The sequence below is a fragment of the Schistocerca nitens genome, chromosome 1 (genome assembly GCF_023898315.1).
Source record: "Schistocerca nitens isolate TAMUIC-IGC-003100 chromosome 1, iqSchNite1.1, whole genome shotgun sequence".
NCBI classification, from domain to species: domain Eukaryota; kingdom Metazoa; phylum Arthropoda; class Insecta; order Orthoptera; family Acrididae; genus Schistocerca; species Schistocerca nitens.
Genome location: NC_064614.1, coordinates 789,728,890 through 789,751,995, shown reverse-complemented (window position 1 = coordinate 789,751,995; position 23,106 = coordinate 789,728,890). Strand labels below are relative to the sequence as shown.

Sequence of the window (23,106 nt, the reverse complement as noted above, 5' to 3'; positions counted from 1 at the left end):
AGTTTCTTTAATGCTGTTTGAAATAAGTCCTGAATAGGCATATCAGCTTTGTCTTAGTCCATTTCCTAAAATCATCAATTCAAGGTGACAGTGAAATATTCTTTGATGCTATACAAGACATGATCTCACCTTTCAGCCGTGATATGCTCAGGTTTTTAGTTGAAGGATCAACCATCGTATAATATGGAGCTTGATCAGGTCAGACGTAGGGATTTTGGCACCCCGTGTGAAAATTTCATTCACTGCCTCCTTCTCCTTCGTTGCATTTTCAGATGTAGACAAATTTTTTCACAGTGTTGTTCATCTACCTTATTTTCAAATAGCACACTAGCTTATACCTCTTTTTAACACGAACACGTCTAAAAGACCAGAGGCAGGTGTGGCTCACCAGTCAGCGACAGAAGTGAAACATTTACAGTGTAATACATTTTGAGTTATAACTCCAAAATTAACTATGCAAATCAAAATTAAGTTATGTCACTCGTAGAGTGTATAAGCTAAGTAAATTCTGTTCACTTTTTCTCGAGGCCTGTGCAGAGAGGAGCGTGCAGTGTGGAGGGGTAGCACCATGTCCGCCGCAGGGGGTGTAACAAGTTGGGAGTAGAGATGGATAGAGTTCTTGCAGTACTTCCAACATTCACAGTTAGCACTCTGTACTGATTTCTTGCTGTGGCGTAAATCACATGCGGGAGTGACAAGTTTTGTGATAGTGCATATTAACATACACATTTATCTTCGCAGCATTAAATATTCATAGCACACCACAAAGACATAGAAACAAACCCACAACTGTTCACTGAACAGGTTTTCACTGGAGCGCTGAACCATCATGGATCAAGTAAGTTGGCAAGAGCTGTGAAAGGTAGAAAACGTTCAGAATTTTGTCAATGAAATCAGAGGAGAACAGTCGGTCTCAAGAAACAAGAAAAAGTAAATGTGAAATAGCACTTCAAACAATAGGTTTACACAGGTTGGTGACAGTTAGCAACCTATTTGTCTGTCAGACAAACCAAATGTGATTCTGTCCTGCAACAAATCTTTCTTAAGAAAATGATGAAAAAGCATGACATACATAAATAAATCAAAACTAAAATTAATGATAAACGTGTTTACCTTATATTACTCCTTCATGACTTCATTGAAATCCAAACATTCAGCTATCTAATGTTCAGTCTATACTGTTGAAAGTTCACCTGGGCCATTGTTGATTTCAGGTACATTTTAATCAGTTTAAGCCACAGAAAACTTCTTTCTCCACTTGGCACTGTGACCAGTTGTGTAAGCATATTCAGACTACACATACCTTCTGCACAAATCCATACTTTTGTGTGTGTTTTGGTATGGTACCAGGCTTTACCAAAACTTCTTTCTCCACTTGCCACTGTGACCAGTTGTGTATGCGTATTCAGACTACACGTACCTTGTGCACAAAGCCATACTTTTGTGTGAGTTTTGGTATGGCACCAGGCTTTACCAACATCATCATCAGGATTTCCTTCCAGTGAGCCAGGTAGGAACTTTGTGAATGATATGCCTCCATTGGGTCCTGTCCTGGTATAGCTTTTTCCTCTCCACTACATCCCATGTTACTCCTCTCCTCTTTACCAACATTGAGACCAATTTAAGTTCATGTTTAAAATCGACAAGACTGTTGTCAGCCTACTCATGAGTGAAACTGTCATACTGTTTATAACATTTGTCACTTACAGCATCAGGTGACATGCCTTTAATTTACTAATGTCAAACAAAAAATCAAAAAGCTCCCTGACACATAAGCTGTTGAAATCTCTCACTGTGAGTACATATTATTACACACAGTACTTTAAAGTAAAAATCGATTGTGTATTGCATATCTGGATCTTCAGTTTTTCTCTTCTCCATCGTACTGGAACTGTATCTTCTTTCATCTTTTTGTATTTATGGTTGGTTTTGATGTCTATGTTAAGTTGAATTGTCAATTTCTTAGCGTGTAGTAGGTAAACTTGGAATTTGAGGTCGTCACTGCAGTTTGTGAAATGCCCTGTTGCCCTTCTGAGTGAGCATATAGCTTTCAGTATATCTGCGGTAATACTTACTTTACTTTACTTTTTCGTGTCTGGGAAACTACAATTTGTTTGCCCAATATTGGGCAATGTCCAATGCTTCTTCTTTAGCCAGCCATAGATCATCGGGGTGCATCTGTGCGGGCAGGCTGGGCATTGTAGGAGATGTTCCATGTCCTGTCGAGTGCCGCAGTCGCATTTGTCGTCATTTTCGTCCAACAAACCCCATTTGATCAGATTAGATTTCACAGGAGCCACCCCAGTTCTGATGTGGTTAAGCATTCTCCAGGTTTTCCAATCACCAGAAACGCCGCTTGGTGGGTCCTCTCTTAGTGGATAGTAGATGGGGGGGGGGGGGGGGGGGGGGCTCATCTAAGGCGCAACTTAGGAAACGGTGTCTGGATTTGAGTCTGCTGGGGCCACACTCTAGGCCAAATATTGAGTGACGAGCATCAAAGGTTTGTTTTAGGTTCTCGGTATGTTCATGGGCTTTCTTACGCAAGTCAGGGTTTGTGAAACCTGCAGCCCTGTAAAGATTTTCTATGGGGGTAGGTTTCATGCAGCCTGTCACTATCCTGCATGTTTCATTCAAGCTAATATCTACCTTTTTTGCGTGGGCGGATCTGCACCATACCGGGCAGGCATATTCTGCAGTTGAGAAGCACAAAGCTTGGGTTGAAGTTCTGACCACGGTAGGTTTGGCACCCCATTTGCTGTTGGACAGCTTTCTTATTAGGGAATTTCGTGCTTCTACTTTTTTGCGTGTTTTTTCGCAATGATATTTGTATGTCAATGTTCTGTCCAGCACGACGCCAAGGTAGGTGGGAGTATCTGTGTGTTCTAGTAATGTCCCATCCCAGGTAACATTGAGCCTGTACTTTGCCTGCCTCGAGTTCAGATGGAATGCACTCACTTGAGTTTTGAAGGGATTGGGTTTTAGAGAATTCTTTTTGTCGTAGGTTGACATTATAGAAAGGTAATAATTTGTGGATGTATGCTGACAATATTAATATGGAGTAATATAATCATTGCATCACCACTTCTGAAAAGAACGTAAATTAACGGATAAGTTTCGTGAAATTGCCAGCCTCATGTGCGACCATTCTGTGTCCATATTTTCGTCTTCGCTTATTTCAACTAGTGCATCATAGACCTCTCCCATGCTATTCTTAAGAGGGGTGAGTGCGTCAATCTTACTGTCCCATCTTCTTGTACTCAATAACACCAACATTATGGCAGATATACTACCATTCAAAACTGTCCAGCATCGTGTACATCAAAATTGTTAAGGCTTTCGTGGCCACTTGTTGACAAACTGCCTATTGGCTTCTGTCTCGGGTTCTTCGGCCGACGTTCATCTAATGATTTTTCTGACGTTTCGCCAGCACGAGTGGCTGGCATTGTCAAAGCTTCACCCTCCATTGCCGGTGGTGAACTGGAGGCGAGCTCGCGGCCGCAGACTATATGTACCTGGCGCGCCAACGTCCGAGGGCTTCTCCGTGGTCATTTCCGGTGCGGTTCTCCTCTTGCTACCTGCGACGGTCGTTCGCTGCAGTACGGGAAGCCAGGATCCGTTTACCTTAAGGCTTTCCTCTTTCTTGTTGAAACTGTTCGCGTGTTTTTGGATTTCTACAGCTTCTCTGAACAAGCGCGTGTGATAGTGCTTCTCTACAGCCAGAACTTCCGTGTCGGCGAATTTTATTACGTGGTCGGTCTCATTCAGTGCGTGTTCTGCCACGGCCGATTTCTCCACCTGCCCCAACCTGCAATGTCGCTTATGCTCTTTGATCCTGGTGTTAATGGATCGTCCAGTCATTCCGACATAAACTTTTCCGCATGTGCAAGGTATACGGTATATTCCCGACATTGCAAGTGGGTCTCTTTTCTCCTTCGCCGATCTAAGACACTCTTTGATCTTCCTTGTCGGTTTGAAAATCGTCTTTACGCCGTGTCTGCGCAATATACGGCCGATTCTGTCCGTCACTCTGGGAATGTATGGCAGAAAGGCCGTACCCGACATTTCTTTTTCTGGTTCCTTACTTCGCCGAGTGTTTGGCTCTGTTACACTTCTAATGTAATTTGTGGAGTACCCATTGCTCCTCAGAACAGTTTCCAGGTGTTTCATTTCTCGTTTGAGGTGTTGAGGCTCACATATTCGTCCTGCTCTCGTTACGAGCGTACTAATCATGCCTCTTTTCTGGCTCGGGTGGTGGTTTGACAGTTTGTGGAGGTATCGGTCCGTGTGTGTCGGTTTTCGATACACGCTGTGTCCCAGGTTTTCGCCGTCCCTTGTGACCAGCACATCTAGAAATGGCAGTTTCCTGTCCTTTTCTACCTCCATGGTAAATGTTATGTTGGCATGGAGGCTGTTCAAGTGTCTCAGGAATTCACCGAGCTGTTCTTCACCATGGCTCCACACCACGAAAGTATCATCGACGTACCTGTACCACACCTTAGGTTTGCAAGTCGCCGAGTCCAGTGCCTGTGCTTCGAATTGTTCCATGAAGAAGTTGGCCACCACTGGACTGAGAGGACTACCCATGGCGACGCCTTCCAGCTGTTCGTAGAAATCGCCATTCCACGTGAAATAGCTCGTGGTGAGACATGCATGGAAGAGCTTTTTGATGTCTTGCGGGAACATGGAACCGATGTGCTCCAGAGCGTCGCTGAGTGGCACTTTCGTAAATAACGAAACAACATCAAAACTGACCAGGAGCATGCAGAACGAACTCGAGCGCTGCACCGAGCGGCAAAAGAAAAAGTTTGAAAGATGCCGGAAGCAGACCGACAAGGCGATTCCCGACATGTCACACACAGTGGTCAACCTCACTGAACGACAATTGACCGAAGAGGAAGTGTCAGTCCTTCAAAAAGGAGGGAATTTCGCTATCATCCCGAGAACCATACCTATGGAGGACATCATTGCCAACACCGAAGCAGCCATTCGGACCCTTCCTTGTGAAAGGGCAGAGGAAATACGCACTGAAACAGCCAGGATACTGCGCCGAGCAAAACCACCAGCTTGCAACCTGAAGAAAGAAGAGGAACAAGCCATTAAGAATCTCAACGCCGACAAGAGTATATTGGTACTGCCTGCCGATAAGGGGAATGCGACCGTCGTAATGAAGACCGAAGATTATGAGCAAAAGATCCGAGACCTATTAGATCCGACGACGTACCGAAAACTAAGTGCAGATCCGACGCAGCGTATCACTCGGAATACGAATCGATTAATCAAGGCGTCTTCTCTGCCGGCGGACATACAGAGAAACCTGCGCAACACAGAAGCCCTACCACCTCGGCTGTATGGATTACCCAAGATCCATAAGAACAACGTTCCACTGAGACCGATCGTTAGCGCTCCTGGCTCACCAACGTATAAACTGGCGAAACACTTGGCCTCTCTGCTACAGCCACACGTGGGAAAGACCGACACATACATTAAGGACTCAGGACATTTCATTGAGAAGCTGAAGAAACTGAAACTTGCGCCAAACGACATCCTGGTCAGTTTTGATGTTGTTTCGTTATTTACGAAAGTGCCACTCAGCGACGCTCTGGAGCACATCGGTTCCATGTTCCCGCAAGACATCAAAAAGCTCTTCCATGCATGTCTCACCACGAGCTATTTCACGTGGAATGGCGATTTCTACGAACAGCTGGAAGGCGTCGCCATGGGTAGTCCTCTCAGTCCAGTGGTGGCCAACTTCTTCATGGAACAATTCGAAGCACAGGCACTGGACTCGGCGACTTGCAAACCTAAGGTGTGGTACAGGTACGTCGATGATACTTTCGTGGTGTGGAGCCATGGTGAAGAACAGCTCGGTGAATTCCTGAGACACTTGAACAGCCTCCATGCCAACATAACATTTACCATGGAGGTAGAAAAGGACAGGAAACTGCCATTTCTAGATGTGCTGGTCACAAGGGACGGCGAAAACCTGGGACACAGCGTGTATCGAAAACCGACACACACGGACCGATACCTCCACAAACTGTCAAACCACCACCCGAGCCAGAAAAGAGGCATGATTAGTACGCTCGTAACGAGAGCAGGACGAATATGTGAGCCTCAACACCTCAAACGAGAAATGAAACACCTGGAAACTGTTCTGAGGAGCAATGGGTACTCCACAAATTACATTAGAAGTGTAACAGAGCCAAACACTCGGCGAAGTAAGGAACCAGAAAAAGAAATGTCGGGTACGGCCTTTCTGCCATACATTCCCAGAGTGACGGACAGAATCGGCCGTATATTGCGCAGACACGGCGTAAAGACGATTTTCAAACCGACAAGGAAGATCAAAGAGTGTCTTAGATCGGCGAAGGAGAAAAGAGACCCACTTGCAATGTCGGGAATATACCGTATACCTTGCACATGCGGAAAAGTTTATGTCGGAATGACTGGACGATCCATTAACACCAGGATCAAAGAGCATAAGCGACATTGCAGGTTGGGGCAGGTGGAGAAATCGGCCGTGGCAGAACACGCACTGAATGAGACCGACCACGTAATAAAATTCGCCGACACGGAAGTTCTGGCTGTAGAGAAGCACTATCACACGCGCTTGTTCAGAGAAGCTGTAGAAATCCAAAAACACGCGAACAGTTTCAACAAGAAAGAGGAAAGCCTTAAGGTAAACGGATCCTGGCTTCCCGTACTGCAGCGAACGACCGTCGCAGGTAGCAAGAGGAGAACCGCACCGGAAATGACCACGGAGAAGCCCTCGGACGTTGGCGCGCCAGGTACATATAGTCTGCGGCCGCGAGCTCGCCTCCAGTTCACCACCGGCAATGGAGGGTGAAGCTTTGACAATGCCAGCCACTCGTGCTGGCGAAACGTCAGAAAAATCATTAGATGAACGTCGGCCGAAGAACCCGAGACAGAAGCCAATAGGCAGTTTATCGTGTACATCCATAAAAGAAATCACAATTTTTTCTCAGCAAACAAAAAAGTGAAACTGCGTATTCAGATGCCTTTGAAGCATTATTCACTACTAGATTTAGGGAATGACTATTGCAGGGAATTTAAAATGCCGTACGATTTATATCTAAAAATCTGCTTTTGCATTCCTATGTTCTTGTCTTTTACATTAGAACCGTTATCATCGCCTCTTCCCTCTTGGCCTCCAAATGAATTTTCATTTCCTCTACCTGTTTTAACTTTACGTCTGTAACCCTTAAACCAGATATATCTCTTACAAGTACACAGCCAAGCAAATGTTCACCAATAGTTATATCACACATGTCAGCATCACTAGACTTCACAATAAAGAAATGCACTACCATTGTCATTTGCTCAGTGCCAGAAATATCAGGTGTACAGTCCAAAATTTACTATAATATTTGGCAGCTTTCAATGAAGACAGTACTTCGTTTTTAATTTTTTGATGGATGATGTGAATTATTTCATTTAGTAGGTTTTAGCGCAGATAATGATCAGACGTACCTTTTCACCACAAGTTTTTTTCCTTATATGTTCACCTAGAAACGAATCAAATTTTTCAGATAATTTGACCAGCTTTTAAAAAGTCTAGTTGTTGTTATTAAACAGTTTGTATGATGTTCCTCTCAAAGTAAGGCTCTGTGGAACTCTCGGCTCTAATACAAGATCCCCTATGTCTTCCAAATTGATGATACCTAGTTCATCTTGTATCACATCAAAACCAAAATATTAATAACTGTGAAATGGTGCTTGATTTCACTGTTCCACAGTAGCAGAGTTCATCTCATCGTGGTAGTCACCGGTCTTTTTCTTCCCAATAAAACAGAGTTTTGTACCATAAAAAAAAAACCACCTCCACTTCCGATATGTAAAATTACAATGTGTTTCTTAGCTCCATATCATCTCTTGAATCCTCCATACCATCCATAAATCTGCTGCACATATCTTCAGAATTGATTGTAATTGTCAAAGCTATTTTCTAAAGAATCAACCGTGTTTTTTTGTCACCCATAATTCATTATGTGATTCTGATCGCACCAGGTCTCATCTGCAAAGTTCATCTTATTGCCCTGTGTTTGTTCTGGGCCCTGTGTTTCTCATTCTTCTAAGGAAGGCATATTGGGATCTAGCAGCTGTCACAGACTCCATTAGCACTGGTTTTCTGCTAAGTTTTTGAAACAGAACCCCAAGCTTTTAACTATTTTCAGAAGAGTAGAGATTGAGGTATTGGGAAAATCTGCTATATTTTCTAGGTAGAGATTTTTAATTGTGGGGAATACCTTATTCATATAAAAATTGTGAATAGTTCTTCATATTGTGCACAAAGCAAAATCAGTGATGTGTGTTTTAGAGTGCCCTGGACAAACAGTTTTTTTTCCTGACTTGAGTGTTGCACTTTCACCGTTCTCCTTTGATAACAATATTTCAAGACGGTGCACAGAAAACCTACTATTCCCTACTCTCCTCTCGCCCCCCCCCCCTCCTCTTTAAAAGAAATAAATAGAACTTAAAACCATTGCAAACTTACCCATGACAATGCTGGTCTTGGAGGCATATGTTGTTACCGTTGTGGGAACAATCGGATAGTACCAGTAGCATGCAGGTGAAGCAAGGTCACACAGGCATTCCTTTTCTTAACCACCTAGAGGTAGCTAACAGTACACAGAAATGTTGCATTCGGTTTTGCAACCATGTGTGATGCTAATTGCGAGGTCATACATGCAGACAACCACTCTTCAGTATTATTCTGTACAAAATCCATATCACAATGTATGGTCACAGTGGTTGGTGTTTCTTACAAGAGTGAAAGAGACCTTCAGAACAAATACGACCTTTCTGTTATATGTTTACCCTAGGCTAAGAAAATGATATTTTAGAAAAACCATAAAAACATTTTTTGAGTGATCGACAAATTCTCCACTACCAACATATGTGCCTATAATGTATTAAAATTTCACTAGCATTGAACAAATATATTTCAAGCTATATTGTTTTAAAGTGAACAGTTCCTAGCGAAGATTCCCAAAACCAGACAATCCTAAACTCAAGTCTCCGCAATAAATCCACATGTGGGAGAATGTGCACTCGATGGTTTGCCAAAAAAACCTATGTAAATACTATGAGCAGTTGTACTTCAGTCCTGTTCGTAGTGAGATTTGTTCCACTCACAATAAAGACTGGTAGACAACATATATGATTTGCTTTGCAACATTCATCATTTTTGTGTGATGACAGTAGATTGGTTTCCATCTCATTTTACAGATAGTGAGAAAAAGGAATAGGTGACTTTGAAAAACTCTGTTGAATGCTGAAAACATTCTTGCTGTTTTTTACTGTGAAAAATATGGGGCATGGTTTTTCTAATTGTTTATTATTTTATCAGAGCAATATATATTTACCATAAATATACAGTACACACTCACTGCATTTTCTATCTTTTTTATTCACTGAATAATACAAGTTTATTATGACTCACTCATTAAATACATCATTTGATATTCACGTTTTACAGGCGAAATCTGCTACAGGAGCAGATGCGACAGTTATTTATGTTCCTCCGCCAGGAGCTGCTAAGGCAATTCTAGAAGCAATTGATGCAGAAATACCACTTATTGTGTGTATTACTGAAGGCATACCTCAGCAGGATATGGTAAAAGTTAAGCATAGGCTTCTGACACAAGATAAGTCTCGACTTGTTGGTCCTAACTGCCCAGGCATAATTGCTCCAGAACAAGTAAGTATTCTTTCGCAGGCCTGAATTTCTATATGTTATGAGTTTCTGAAAATAAATTGGAAGCCACTTCTAAGTTTTTGCAAATTCATTTTGTATTTTTAATAGGAACTTAACATGTTATCAAGGGAAACTTGCTTTTTCTTTTCGGAGAGATGTGATATTATCTAAAATGTGGGAAAGATGTACAAAAATAGAAAAGTAAGTTGAAGAAAGTGGACCTAATTAAGTAATTTTAAAAACCGGTAGGCAAAAATGAAAGTAATTAGTGCTTTTTACAATCAATTCCATTGCTACAACAGGATCAGCTGCGTAATAGTGAAACCAGTAAACTTTGAATATTGCCACTGTAAATGTAATTTTCAAGTGTTATATTACTTTCATAGTGACATTTAAGATGTCATTTGGTGCAGCTGCAATTATAGAGTACAGTAAAATAAAACACACATTTCGCCAGAGTTCTCATCAATTATATTATATTTTGTGCCTCTGTTGTTTATTGGTTCTGGAAGTACACTTATAGTCCTCTTGTTCTGCAAAAATATTGTCTCTTACACAAAAAAGTTGTGTTCTAACCATGTTGATATAGCAGTAATAATTGCAATAAAGCAATCCTAAAAAAATATGACACTTGGGTATCGGCATTCTTCGATTCTCAGTTTCATTTACTGAAAGGCTGAAAGTGAACTAAATTTTAGGCTAATCTAGACATTCTGTGCAATTGCGGAAGTTTTGCTTTGCTTTCTATTTGCTTGTTTTGATACATTTTTGAAGTTAGGGTAACGAAGGAATCCAGAACTCACTTGACATTTTTCATCTTACCACGTAATTTGTAGGCATGCACTTGGATTTGTAGCATTTTTGAGTGAACTGTTTGATAATTACTCACTTTAGTTGGGATCAGTCTGCTACTGAGTTTATAGTGTGTCATTATTGTCACCCAGCATTTTATTATCTAGGTGTATTTATGTTATTGTCATAATCTAATGTCATTCATACTCAGTTACGACTGATGTGTGTGGGGGGAAGGGGTGATCAGCTGAACATGCACTGTTGTCAGTTCCTACAGATGAGCTCTTCAGGGAGCTCAGCCAGTCCTTGCTGGATTTGGCTTTGCCAAACTTAGACATTCTGAGATTGGGACTGCTCTGCACTTGGTTAATTCTCTATCTTCTTTGATAGAAACTTCTTGAAAATAATCATAATCATAATTACCACCACCAGCAAGGTGAACTACTTGTTGAAAAGAATAATGAAAAGTGTAAAATGCACATAAACAAGTAACCTCCGGGAAAATTGCCACATCTCAATTGCATTAGGGTCACTCTGCCATCTGAAAATCAGTCTGAGATGACTTCTCTGTTAGCCTAGCTAATTATGGTATGTATTGGGTTCCACTGATTATAATAAAAATCTCCCACCAATTCTTGTAGACTGTTAAGCTGTTTTAAACTCACCCATTAAAAGAAGTGATGAGCTTAATCTTCCAGGACTCACATGAGCAAAAACAACACTTTTTGTTAGATAGAATGTTATTTCAATTGTTAAAAGAGAAGGAGCGTATGGAATTATGCCATCACTTAGCATTTTAAAAACATGTAGTGTGCAGAAGGAACTCTGAGGTCAGTGGGCAGTGCACCACTGTCAGTCAGTTTTCACTAAGCTGACCATCAGTAATAATTCCAACAAAGATGTTATGATCCAGGAAATTAAAATCATCCAATACACTCCTTAGTAGCAGAGAGTCATAATGGCATAATAGCTGCCTATTTTATCACCATCTTCAACTTTATTCATAGCCAAGGAAGAGTAGTGTGTTAATATTAGTATATCATCAAAGAAGTCCAAATAATACAAGCATCAGTATCTGAATTTTCAGTTGTACTTGTAAAAGTGCACGAGTTACAAAGGCCACCTCTTTCAGATGATGAGCAAAGCCATAGATAACAGTAATGTGGGTCGCTACTTCTCCGCATCTGACACATAAACACAGCTGTGCAAAATATTTAGTAAAGCCTCTGAATAAAAAGCATAGAGTTGAAAATCACACAGTGCTATTCTACAACTGAAACCAGTTGCAAACATTTGATTTGATCAGGGAGACAAAATAACAGTGACCAGGAACACACAGCTTCTTGGCTGTCTTTAATGAATGTAGATGTTACAATCTGTGTAGCACCTATATAGATTCTCCACTGTGCCCACTTTGATAACAAATACGAGGCTCTAGCCAAAATTTTCAGGGCTGGTGCTGCCGTCTGTTGAAAACCTTACCTTTGGACTAATGGTCACCATCACCCTCTAAGTAGTTCCCATCCACATGTACACACCAGTCCCAGCACTTCTGCCACTGGTCAGACGTTCTCTGGAAGTCCTGTTCTTTGTGTGTGTTTATCACCACCAGCGATGCTTGTTGAATCCTCTCTAAAGTGTCCAACCAATGGCCCTCCAACTTGAATTTCAGTTTTCAGAATAGTACGAAGTCACAAGGTGCCAAATCTGACGAGTACGGTGGGTGAGGTACAACCGCCATGTTTTTTGCCAAGAAGGTTCTGGCGAGCAAAGGCGTGTGACAGGGCACGTTGTCGTAATGCAGGAGCCAGTTCTCGTGACGCCAAAGTTCGGGCCGTCGTCGCCACACGTTTTCATGGAGCCTTCGCGAAGCGTCACAGTAGTATGCGGAATTCACTGTTAGGGTGCATGGTACAAGTTCTTTGTGCACAATTCCCTTGGTATGCTCTTCACTTTGCTCTTCACCTGTCTCACTTTTTTGGGTCTTTGAGAGCCCGGGCTCTTTCCCCAAACACTTGTTGAATCATTACAAGGGTGTCCATAGCACTTTTCCCAAGGTATGCACGGAATTTGATACACATGCGCTGTTCTGTTCGCGGATCCATCGTAAAATCACCACACACCAGACACGGAATATTAGAAATCACTGTGGACATGCAACATGTCCTCCCAGCTGAATGCCACTCCACACAATGACTCATCAGATATGCAGCTCTCACCACCTAGCAGTACGAAGATCTGCCACTCCTACTTTCCAGATGGCGGCACCAGTCCCGAAAAATTTGGATTCTACCTCATATATCTGACTGGAATGCCATAGCCAGCTACCCTAGTGAGATATCATACTCTGATCTAGGCTGTATCTCGTATAACCCCGACCCCAGCACGTTTTTCTGTTTACAACCCATCACTGAACCAGACTGTACCTTCTGAATGGTGTCATGGTTCATTCTTCCACTGCTCCCTACAGACAATTGTTATGTTGAAAGGTTTGTTATAGATGTTGGAAGCTGTTGTATAATCAGCCTCATTTCCCCACCCATTCCTATACGTACCACATCCTGTATATTAGTGTGAGATTCTGGATGTTCCAAATGTTTCCAGTAAGTCCATGTTGTTTTCTCCATTGCAACCGAGAGATGTAATGGAGGCATGTCCAGCATGGTCTCCATCTCAGCAGTGGATGTAATGCTAATTCCTCCTGGTAAGGTTAGGCAGGCCAATCTGTGCACACTTCCGAGCTCCTTACCAGCCAGCTTCTGTTCTACTTTATTCTATCATACTGTCATCCCATAAATTAAAATGGGTTTATATCCAGTACACGCTTCTGGGACACAGACCCAGAGAGTTACCCCTAGATAATTCATTTCCTATCCACTGGTACAATTTTATTGAAGAGCATAAGATTCCAGTATGTGGCCCGGATATGCTTCTTTGTGAACTACGTTGCAACAGTTTTGCTAGAGCTGACACATAGATCCTGTTTCTTATACCTGTTTTGCATAATGTTCAGAGTGCATTGTGCCATTGTTATAATGGTACTTGCAAATGTGCCAAGTATTAATATGACTATCCGTCTATGTATCCTTTTCACAAATAACCTCTAGCTTCTAACTCCTCAATGCGTTCATTAACCACAGTAGTGGGGACAAAATCCCACATTGTGGAGACCCTCTGATGGTGTTGATCTCCACTTTTACATCCATCATGGTGACTTCTATCTTTCGTCTACTCAGTATACTCTTAATCCATCTACGTATAGTTATCTTAATACCATGCTCTTCTGCAGCCCTAACCATGGAGTCGTAGATCCTATTGCTAAATGCCTCCTCAATATCCAGGAAGGTGCAGAGAGGAATTTGCTTTTTTTACTTTTCCAATCAATTGGTGAAGTGCTATTTCACATGATTTACATGGTTGATGTGAGTGATGGAATTCATGTAGAGGAGCTTCAGTTCACCACCTTTACACAATATGCACATTAAACAATTTTTCTAATGTTTTTGAGGGGAGCCAGAATGATCCATCTCCTCCATGTTAACTTTAGTGAATAGAAGGAACATTTTTTTCTAAAACCATTAAACATATGCTCTGAAATTTGGACTACATGTTCAGTGAATATTTCTCTACAAAGTTATAATGCCATGTTAAGAAATATTTATTGGTTTTTGGTTTACAATTTTTTTTAAACAGCTGCTTATTTTTTCTCTTAAATTTTGCACTTTTTCTTCTGTAAGTCTTGAATTATACAATATTTTTTTTTACAATTTGTTATAAAAATGAAGGAAAAGAAGTAAAAAATATTGTGTATAAATTTCATTGATTCGCTGTTAGCAGTTTTTGAGAAAATGTTCCTCAAAGATGAAAATTTTAAAGTTACAGGAAATGGCTTCCAAAGTTTTTTAATACACTCCTGCCGCATATGATGGATTGTCAGCATCCTCTTCTTTTTCCAGTGTTAGTTTTCAATTCACTGGTCTTTTCTTCCCTTTTGCTGCATGTTGTAGGCCTTTGTCTCTTCTTCCTGCACCTCTTAGTCTTTCTTCATCAATTAGGCGCATTGTGGAGATGGTGTTGTGTCCTGGTTGGAAACCTAAACGTTTCAGCACATCACATTTGATAAGGTTTCCTTCATTGTATGTTGCCACTGCACCATACACTCTAAAATGCAATGTTTTTATCTGTACAAACTCTTTTGGGAATCCTAATCCAAATTAAATTATTTACACTTTCATTTGGATTTTGTGTTTTCCCATGTAAACACTTTTCCAATAAACTCGGCTGTGATCAATCTCTGAGTATGGGTCTAATTACATCAATTGCAGCATTTGGCAAACTGTTTTGTGGGCATATTCCTTTCTTGATTGGTACTTACACCATGAGTCATAACCTGTGGGGCACAATGCTTGTTGTGGGTTCTCATTTGTTGATGCAATATGAAAAAATAAGGCCCATACTGCTCTCCTCATATGCTCAATGCTTCTTGTATTTTGCCAAATTGCACACCCATTATACCTCTACAATCTATCAATTGCTTCATCTGTCAGTCTTCCTCTTCCTCCAAGGGTCTTACCATCACTAAGCTTCTGGGACCTAATGTCTGCTTTAGTTAGTGCAAGCGAGCCCCCATGCGCTTCTGCACATCTCCAATGCACTCCTGTTTTCTAATGTTAATTTCATTGCAATAAGGTTTGAGTTCCTCTACAGCTTTATATCCCTTAGAATCACCATCTCCTTGATAGTTAGTGTATCGTACATTATACCACTCATGTGATCTGGAAAAAATTGCTTTCACTCCCTCCATTTCCATCGCTCCACTCGTGCCGTGAAAATTTGCTTCACAACTTTCACTATGTTTGTCCTTGGTATTGCCCTTAAATCTACAATGTTTTGAGAGAATAGCAACATCAATTACTTTGCAACTGTCTCCACTGGTAGCTGTCACAACTCCCTTTAGAGATTTATGACCTCTACGTTGCCATGATCCATCTAAAGCAACAGTTAAATCTCTACATCTCCCATTATCTGTGACAGCTTCTTCAACTGCTTTCTTCATTGTTGCTTGAGCAATATCTTCAGCAGAAGATCCCACCAATTCATTATAAAATCCAAACTTGGTTGGTGGTTTTGGCAAGTTCATAATTCCACATATCATTGTCCCTGCAAAACTGCCCTTGCCAATGCAACGCAAGCCATACACTAGCCTAACATTTATATCATACACCTTCTTTCCACTATTACGACTACGAGGAATACTGTTAGAATTAGAAAACGAAACTTCTGCAGCACATTTGTTACACTTCAATAATATTTTACATGCCAAACCAATGTGTGAAGTTATTTTCAATTCCAGCCCTCTTTCTTTGCAAACTTGGCGTAATATGTTATGTTTAAAAATATTAGAGAGCAAGGAAATGTTAATTATTTCATTCACATCATTACTGTCACTTTCATAGTTTTCAAATTTTTCTTTGCTGTCACAAAGCTTCTTGCTGAAAGAAGTTCTATCACATTCATTTGGAGTAGTCGGTGAAGCAGTCTGAGCAGCATCTCCCTTCGAAACAACAAAAGATTTCTTCTTCACTCATTGTGCTTTTTCTTAAACACTCAATTGCTGAAACAGGTCATATTGATATCCACAAACCAAATACGTAAAACAGGTATAAGCAAAATTAGTCAAATATGCAAAATTGAACAGCTAAACAACACAAAGCAAACTCCACAAGTCAACACACATGGTATAGCGTTTATGTTTACCGATATGAACAGTCACTTGTCACAGAGATAAAGCCATACAACAATGGAAAACAAAACACTGATTAATTCCGCAAAGTACCCTGCTTGCAACCAGCGAGCGGCGCCATCAGAGGTGACACACCAAGTCGCTACAACCGTTTATGCGACGCGTCAACTTTGCAGCGATAAAAAACACACTTAGAAGGGTGAAACTCGATTTGTTTTATTCAGAAATCTCCTAATAATGTTATAATAAAAGAAAGTTAACTTTGTCATTTTCATCGTTCCAGCTCCCCTTAAAAGAAAGGAGGACAGACTGATTGATCTCAAATTCTTAGCATAGGTGTGATCAATTCTTCAGATAGAAAATATTTCTGGAAGCACTAAAAGTGCTTCCTGCTGCTAGACTGACTACATAACAGTGTACATGGGGGTCTGATTAATCCCTCTCCTGCAAGTTGCAGCAGAGCTCGAAAAATTATATCTGTGTCTGGTGACTTAAACGGTTGAAACATTCCCACTGCCCACTGGGTTCACTTGAAGTAACACATCCTCCGGCAGATTCCCAGTTCTTCTGTTGGTTATCTGTAAACCAGTACCTCACTGGGACTGAATCTTGGTTTGTTATTTTCTAGAGTGCACTGAGAAAAGTGAGCCTTGAGGAGCACATCCATCATTTCATGCACTGTTGTTATATACCCAGCATCCTTCGTCTTTAGTGTGCCTCCTGGATTTTTTGGTATGCTTGTGAGGATTTTGTGATGTGTGACAGCTGTAGCCTCCACCTCCCCACAGAATACCTTCCAGGATGGTTGTTTCACTTGCTTCATAGCAAGTTTGTATTTGGCAAGAAGCTCCGGAAGGTTTGCCCATTGTCCTTTCCTTCTTGCAAAGTCGGTCAGTGTTCTTACTTGCTTCCTTTGCAATACAATTATTCCACCAAGATACAGTCCTGTTTGTGCATTTCTTGGTGATTGGACAATTTTCCAGGTACAAAGTCATGACAGCAAATGTCGCTTCATGTGCCATTTACTCTAAAACTACTAGATGTCTTATAGAAGTTTTAACTTCAGATCAGTGAGAGTTTAGCTCTTTCCTATATGAGTCCCCATCTGTTTTTCTAGGATTCTCATAGGCCATTTCAACCCCAAACTTAATGTACAAATATAACAACATTATGAAAAGGAAAGGTCCTACTCACCATATAGGGGAGATGCTCAGTCACAGATAGGCACAACAAAAATACTGTCAACAATAGAAGCTTTCGAGCAACAAGGCCTTTGTCAAAAATATTCAAAGCACGCGCGCACACACGCACGCACACACACACACACACACACACACACACACACACACACACACACACACACCTGCAGCCTGCAACTGAATGGGAGTGAGGAGGATGCTGGGGCACGGAGGGGGAGGGTTAGCAGGGTGGGGGTGGACGACAGTGAAGTGCTGCTGGGGAGCGTGCAAGGACGATGTGGAGAGGGGGGGGGGGGGGTAGCGCAAAAGTAGAGAAGTAAAAAGACTGGGTGTGTTGGTAGAATGAAGGCTGTGTAGTGCTGGAGTGGGAACAGGGAAGGGGCTGGATGGGTGCCAAAAATGACTAACGAAGATTGAGGCCAGAAGGGTTATGGGAACATAAGATATATTGCAGGGAGAGTTCCTGTCTGTGCAATTCAGAATAGCTGGTGTTGATGGGACGGATCCATCTGGTTAGGCTGTATGGCCCCTGTGGTCATCGCATCAGCAGTGACGTGCAGTCCCTCTCAAAATGTACAGAGGGTCTCACTCAGGCCTTCACAGACTGTAATTATTCTCCCATCCATGTACAAAAACAAATCTCCTGTGCCTTATCTTTCCAGTCTCTGACAACCTCCCAAAATCTCACTGTTCGGCCACAGAGGAGCATTCACCTCATAACTCAGTACCACCCAGGACTGGAGCATCTGAATTAAAATCTCCACCAGGGTTTCGACTACCTCTCATCATGCCCTGAAATGAGAAATGTCCTGCCCTGTCCTTCCCACCCTCCCCACAGTGGTATTCCACCATCCACCGACTTACACAATATACTCGTCCATCCCTACACAAACCCTGCTCCCAATCCCTTACCTCATGGCTCATATCCCTGTAGTAGACCTAGATGCAAGACCTGTCCCACACATCCTCTCACCACCAATCCAGTCTGGTCACAGACATCACCTATCCCATCAAAGGCAGGGCTACCTGTGAAACCAGTCACATAATCTACAAGCTAAGCTGGAACCAATACTCTGCATTCTAAGTGGGCAAGATAACCAACAAGTTGTCTGTCCACTTGAATGGTCACCGACAAACTGTTGCCAACAAACAAGTGGACCACCCTGTTGCTGAGCACACTGCCTAACATGACATCCTTCATTTCAGTGACTGCTTCACAGCCTGTGCCATATGGATTCTTTCCAACAACATCAACTTATCTGAATGGCGCAGGTGGGAACTTTCCATGTAGTATATCCTACGTTCCCATAACCATCCTGGCCTCAACATTCATCAGTCATTTTTTCTCACCCACCCAGTCCCTTCCCTGTCCCCATTCCAATACTACACATCCCTCATTCCACCAACGCACCCCGTCTTTCTACTTCTTCCCTTTTCTGCTATCCTCACCACCTCAACGAGCGAGATGGCACAGTGGTTAGCACACTGGACTCGCATTCGGAAGGACGACGGTTCAATCCCGTCTCCAGCCATCCTGATTTAGGTTTTCTGTGATTTCCCTAAATCGTTTCAGGCAAATGCCGGGATGGTTCCTTTGAAAGGGCACGGCCGATTTCCTTCCCAATCCTTCCCTAACCCAAGCTTGCGCTCAGTCTCTAATGACCCCGTTGTCGATGGGACGTTAAACACTAACCACCACCACCACCACCACCTCACCTCCCCCCCCCCCCTCGCCCCCCCCCCCCCCCCCCCCCCGCAAATACCTCTTCACTGCCCACCGCTTAACCTCTTGACTGCACCTAGCTGCCCTCTCTCCACCTCGTTCTTGTGCGCTCCTCAGCAGCATTTCACTGTCCCCAACCCCCATCCTTCTATCTCTCCCCCTCCCCACCCCAGCCTCCTCCTTACTGCCACCCAGATGCCACTTCCGTTGTGTGCACTGCTGCTGTTGCTTGCAGTGTGGCTTCAGCTGCCAGAGGCTGCAGTCATGTACGTGTGAGTTGCATTTGTGTGAGTTGCATTTGTGTGTGTGTGTGTGTGTGTGTGTGTGTGTGTGTCATCCGTTTTCGACAAAGGCCTTGTTGCCCGAAAACTTATGTGGTGACAGTCTCTTTGTTGTGCCTATCTGTGATGCAGCATCTCCACTATATGGTGAATAGCAACTTTCCTTTTCATAATATTGTTACCCATCCTGGATTTTCTATTGTTTAATATACATATGGTCAGATAAGGATGGCTCCATTACTACATGCCATTGTTTGAGAAAACTACCCATTAAGATGCACCCAAACATAACGTTAATTTACTTCTTCCCTTCTGCAATTCCTGAAGGTAGGTTCCTTTTATTTTTATTCAAGATCTCTAGATTGCTTTCCTGTAGGTATTCAAGTAGATACTCACCTCTGCAGTTGGTGCTGCTGCTTCCCCACATCAGTTTGTGGACACTGACATCACAGCCAATCTGCTGTTGTTTGTTCAGCTGGGGGCAGATGTCTGCCAGTTTCCTTCCTTTGTGGTAATGAAGGTAAGCTGAGATCAGTACATATTCTCATGTGCTCCCTTCCTTATGCTGTTTCATCCTGATGATCACAAAGTCCCTGGAACAGAAGTTCAACATTGGCATAAATGTTCTGCCGGCGCCAAATTCATATTCTTGGGGGAAAAAAGCTCGTCTCACAAAGTGCCTAGTATCCAGCGCACATTGGTCTATCGATCATTCATATAATTTTGAAATGCATCCCTGTTGGTTTTTGAACATCTTTGAACATATTCTAAGTTTATTTCTGAATGAATCATAAGTTGATTTTTGAATGCATGCATGTCTCTGCCCATCGCATCTAGAAATAAACTTTCCTGCAGACAGAAGGGGACGGGGCTATACGAGCTCAGCAGAATAAAGCCGAACGGGTGAATGCCAGTCGCTGTTTGTTTATGTGCTGACTAGGTTTACGAATGATCAGCGTTGTTATAATTACCAGCGAAGTCCATAGATTGAGACTACCAGAGTGGGAATAAACAACTAACAGGAGTATTAAGTAATAAAGATTACTTATTATCTTCTCAGTGTAACCAAGAAAATGAAATTCTGACAGAAAATTTTTAGGCAGACCACTACACTAGTAAGGGCCAATTGTAGAGACCCGGGTAACAGCTGCGTAAGTTCTATTCTGGGAGTAACGTGGAAAATGCGTTGTATGAACACGTAATAATGCCTAACCGGAGAATAAACGTGGGATAACTGGACCATTGATTGTGGCAGGGTTAGTGAAGTTAACCGGAGAATAAGTTTTGGCGCTGACACAAATACACTCCTGGAAATTGAAATAAGAACACCGTGAATTCATTGTCCCAGGAAGGGGAAACTTTATTGACACATTCCTGGGGTCAGATACATCACATGATCACACTGACAGAACCACAGGCACATAGACACAGGCAACAGAGCATGCACAATGTCGGCACTAGTACAGTGTATATCCACCTTTCGCAGCAATGCAGGCTGCTATTCTCCCATGGAGACGATCGTAGAGATGCTGGATGTAGTCCTGTGGAACGGCTTGCCATGCCATTTCCACCTGGCGCCTCAGTTGGACCAGCGTTCGTGCTGGACGTGCAGACCGCGTGAGACGACGCTTCATCCAGTCCCAAACATGCTCAATGGGGGACAGATCCGGAGATCTTGCTGGCCAGGGTAGTTGACTTACACCTTCTAGAGCACATTGGGTGGCACGGGATACATGCGGACATGCATTGTCCTGTTGGAACAGCAAGTTCCCTTGCCAGTCTAGGAATGGTAGAACGATGGGTTCGATGACGGTTTGGATGTACCGTGCACTATTCAGTGTCCCCTCGACGATCACCAGTGGTGTACGGCCAGTGTAGGAGATCGCTCCCCACACCATGATGCCGGGTGTTGGCCCTGTGTGCCTCGGTCGTATGCAGTCCTGATTGTGGCGCTCACCTGCACGGCGCCAAACACGTATACGACCATCATTGGCACCAAGGCAGAAGCGACTCTCATCGCTGAAGACGACACGTCTCCATTCATCCCTCCATTCACGCCTGTCGCGACACCACTGGAGGCGGGCTGCACGATGTTGGGGCGTGAGCGGAAGACGGCCTAACGGTGTGCGGGACCATAGCCCAGCTTCATGGAGACGGTTGCGAATGGTCCTCACCGATACCCCAGGAGCAACAGTGTCCCTAATTTGCTGGGAAGTGGCGGTGCGGTCCCCTACGGCACTGCGTAGGATCCTACGGTCTTGGCGTGCATCCGTGCGTCGCTGTGGTCCGGTCCCAGGTCGACGGGCACGTGCACCTTCCGCCGACCACTGGCGACAACATCGATGTACTGTGGAGACCTCACGCCCCACGTGTTGAGCAATTCGGCGGTACGTCCACCCGGCCTCCCGCATGCCCACTATACGCCCTCGCTCAAAGTCCGTCAACTGCACATACGGTTCATGTCCACGCTGTCGCGGCATGCTACCAGTGTTAAAGACTGCGATGGAGCTCCGTATGCCACGGCAAACTGGCTGACACTGACGGCGGCGGTGCACAAATGCTGCGCAGCTAGCGCCATTAGACGGCCAACACCGCGGTTCCTGGTGTGTCCGCTGTGCCGTGCGTGTGATCATTGCTTGTACAGCCCTCTCGCAGTGTCCGGAGCAAGTATGGTGGGTCTGACACACCGGTGTCAATGTGTTCTTTTTTTCCATTTCCAGGAGTGTAGTTACAGAATTAATTATGACAAGATTGTTTTTTAGAACAAGGAAGGAGAAGAAACAGGGACATCGCACAAATTATGGAAGAATATGATGATTTCAAATTTATATAAAAATTTCGTGCTACTACTTTTCGATCTTGTGCTTTAGAAGCTGGAGCATATGAATGAAATGTGAAACTATTTCTGAACATAAAGCTTTTCACTTGTAGTAGGTCTAATAGGCCTTTGATATTGGTACTTTGTGAATTATATTCTGTTGTGTTATAAAAATGACCATTTGTGCCAAAACAGCCTCGTTTATTTGGTGTTTGTTATGATTTCTACATCTACATCCATACTCCGCAAGCCATCTGACGGTGTGTGGCGGAGGGTACCCTGAGTACCTCTATCGGTTCCCCCTTCTATTCCAGTCTCGTATTGTTTGTGGAAAGAAGGATTGTCGGTATGCATCTGTGTGGGCTCTAATCTCTCTGATTTTATCCTCATGGTCACTTCGCGAGATATACGTAGGAGGGAGCAATATACTGCTTGACTCTTTGGTGAAGGTATGTTCTCGAAACTTTAACAAAAGCCCGTACCGAGCTACTGAGCGTCTCTCCTGCAGAGTCTTCCACTGGAGTTTATCTATCATCTCCGTAATGCTTTCACGATTACTAAATGATCCCGTAACGAAGCGCGCTGCTCTCCGTGGGATCTTCTCTATCTCTTCTATCAACCCTATCTGGTACGGATCCCACACTGCTGAGCAGTATTCAAGCAGTGGGCGAACAAGTGTACTGTAACCTACTTCCTTTGTTTTTGGATTGCATTTCCTTAGGATTCTTCCAATGAATTTCAGTCTGGCATCTGCTTTACCGAAGATCAACTTTATATGGTCATTCCATTTTAAATCACTCCTAATGCGTACTCCCAGATAATTTATGGAATT

General features: G+C 43.0%; 1 protein-coding gene across 1 annotated transcript in view; it reads left to right on the top strand.

Moving 5' to 3' along the window:
- Positions 1 to 23,106, top strand: part of LOC126262224 (succinate--CoA ligase [ADP/GDP-forming] subunit alpha, mitochondrial-like) — an 82,335-nt gene that overhangs the window by 24,602 nt on the left and 34,627 nt on the right. Inside the window, exon 3 of the mRNA XM_049958675.1 lies at positions 9,500 to 9,721. Within this exon, the coding sequence (XP_049814632.1) occupies positions 9,500 to 9,721 (222 nt within the window). The remainder of the gene's footprint in view (positions 1 to 9,499; positions 9,722 to 23,106) is intronic.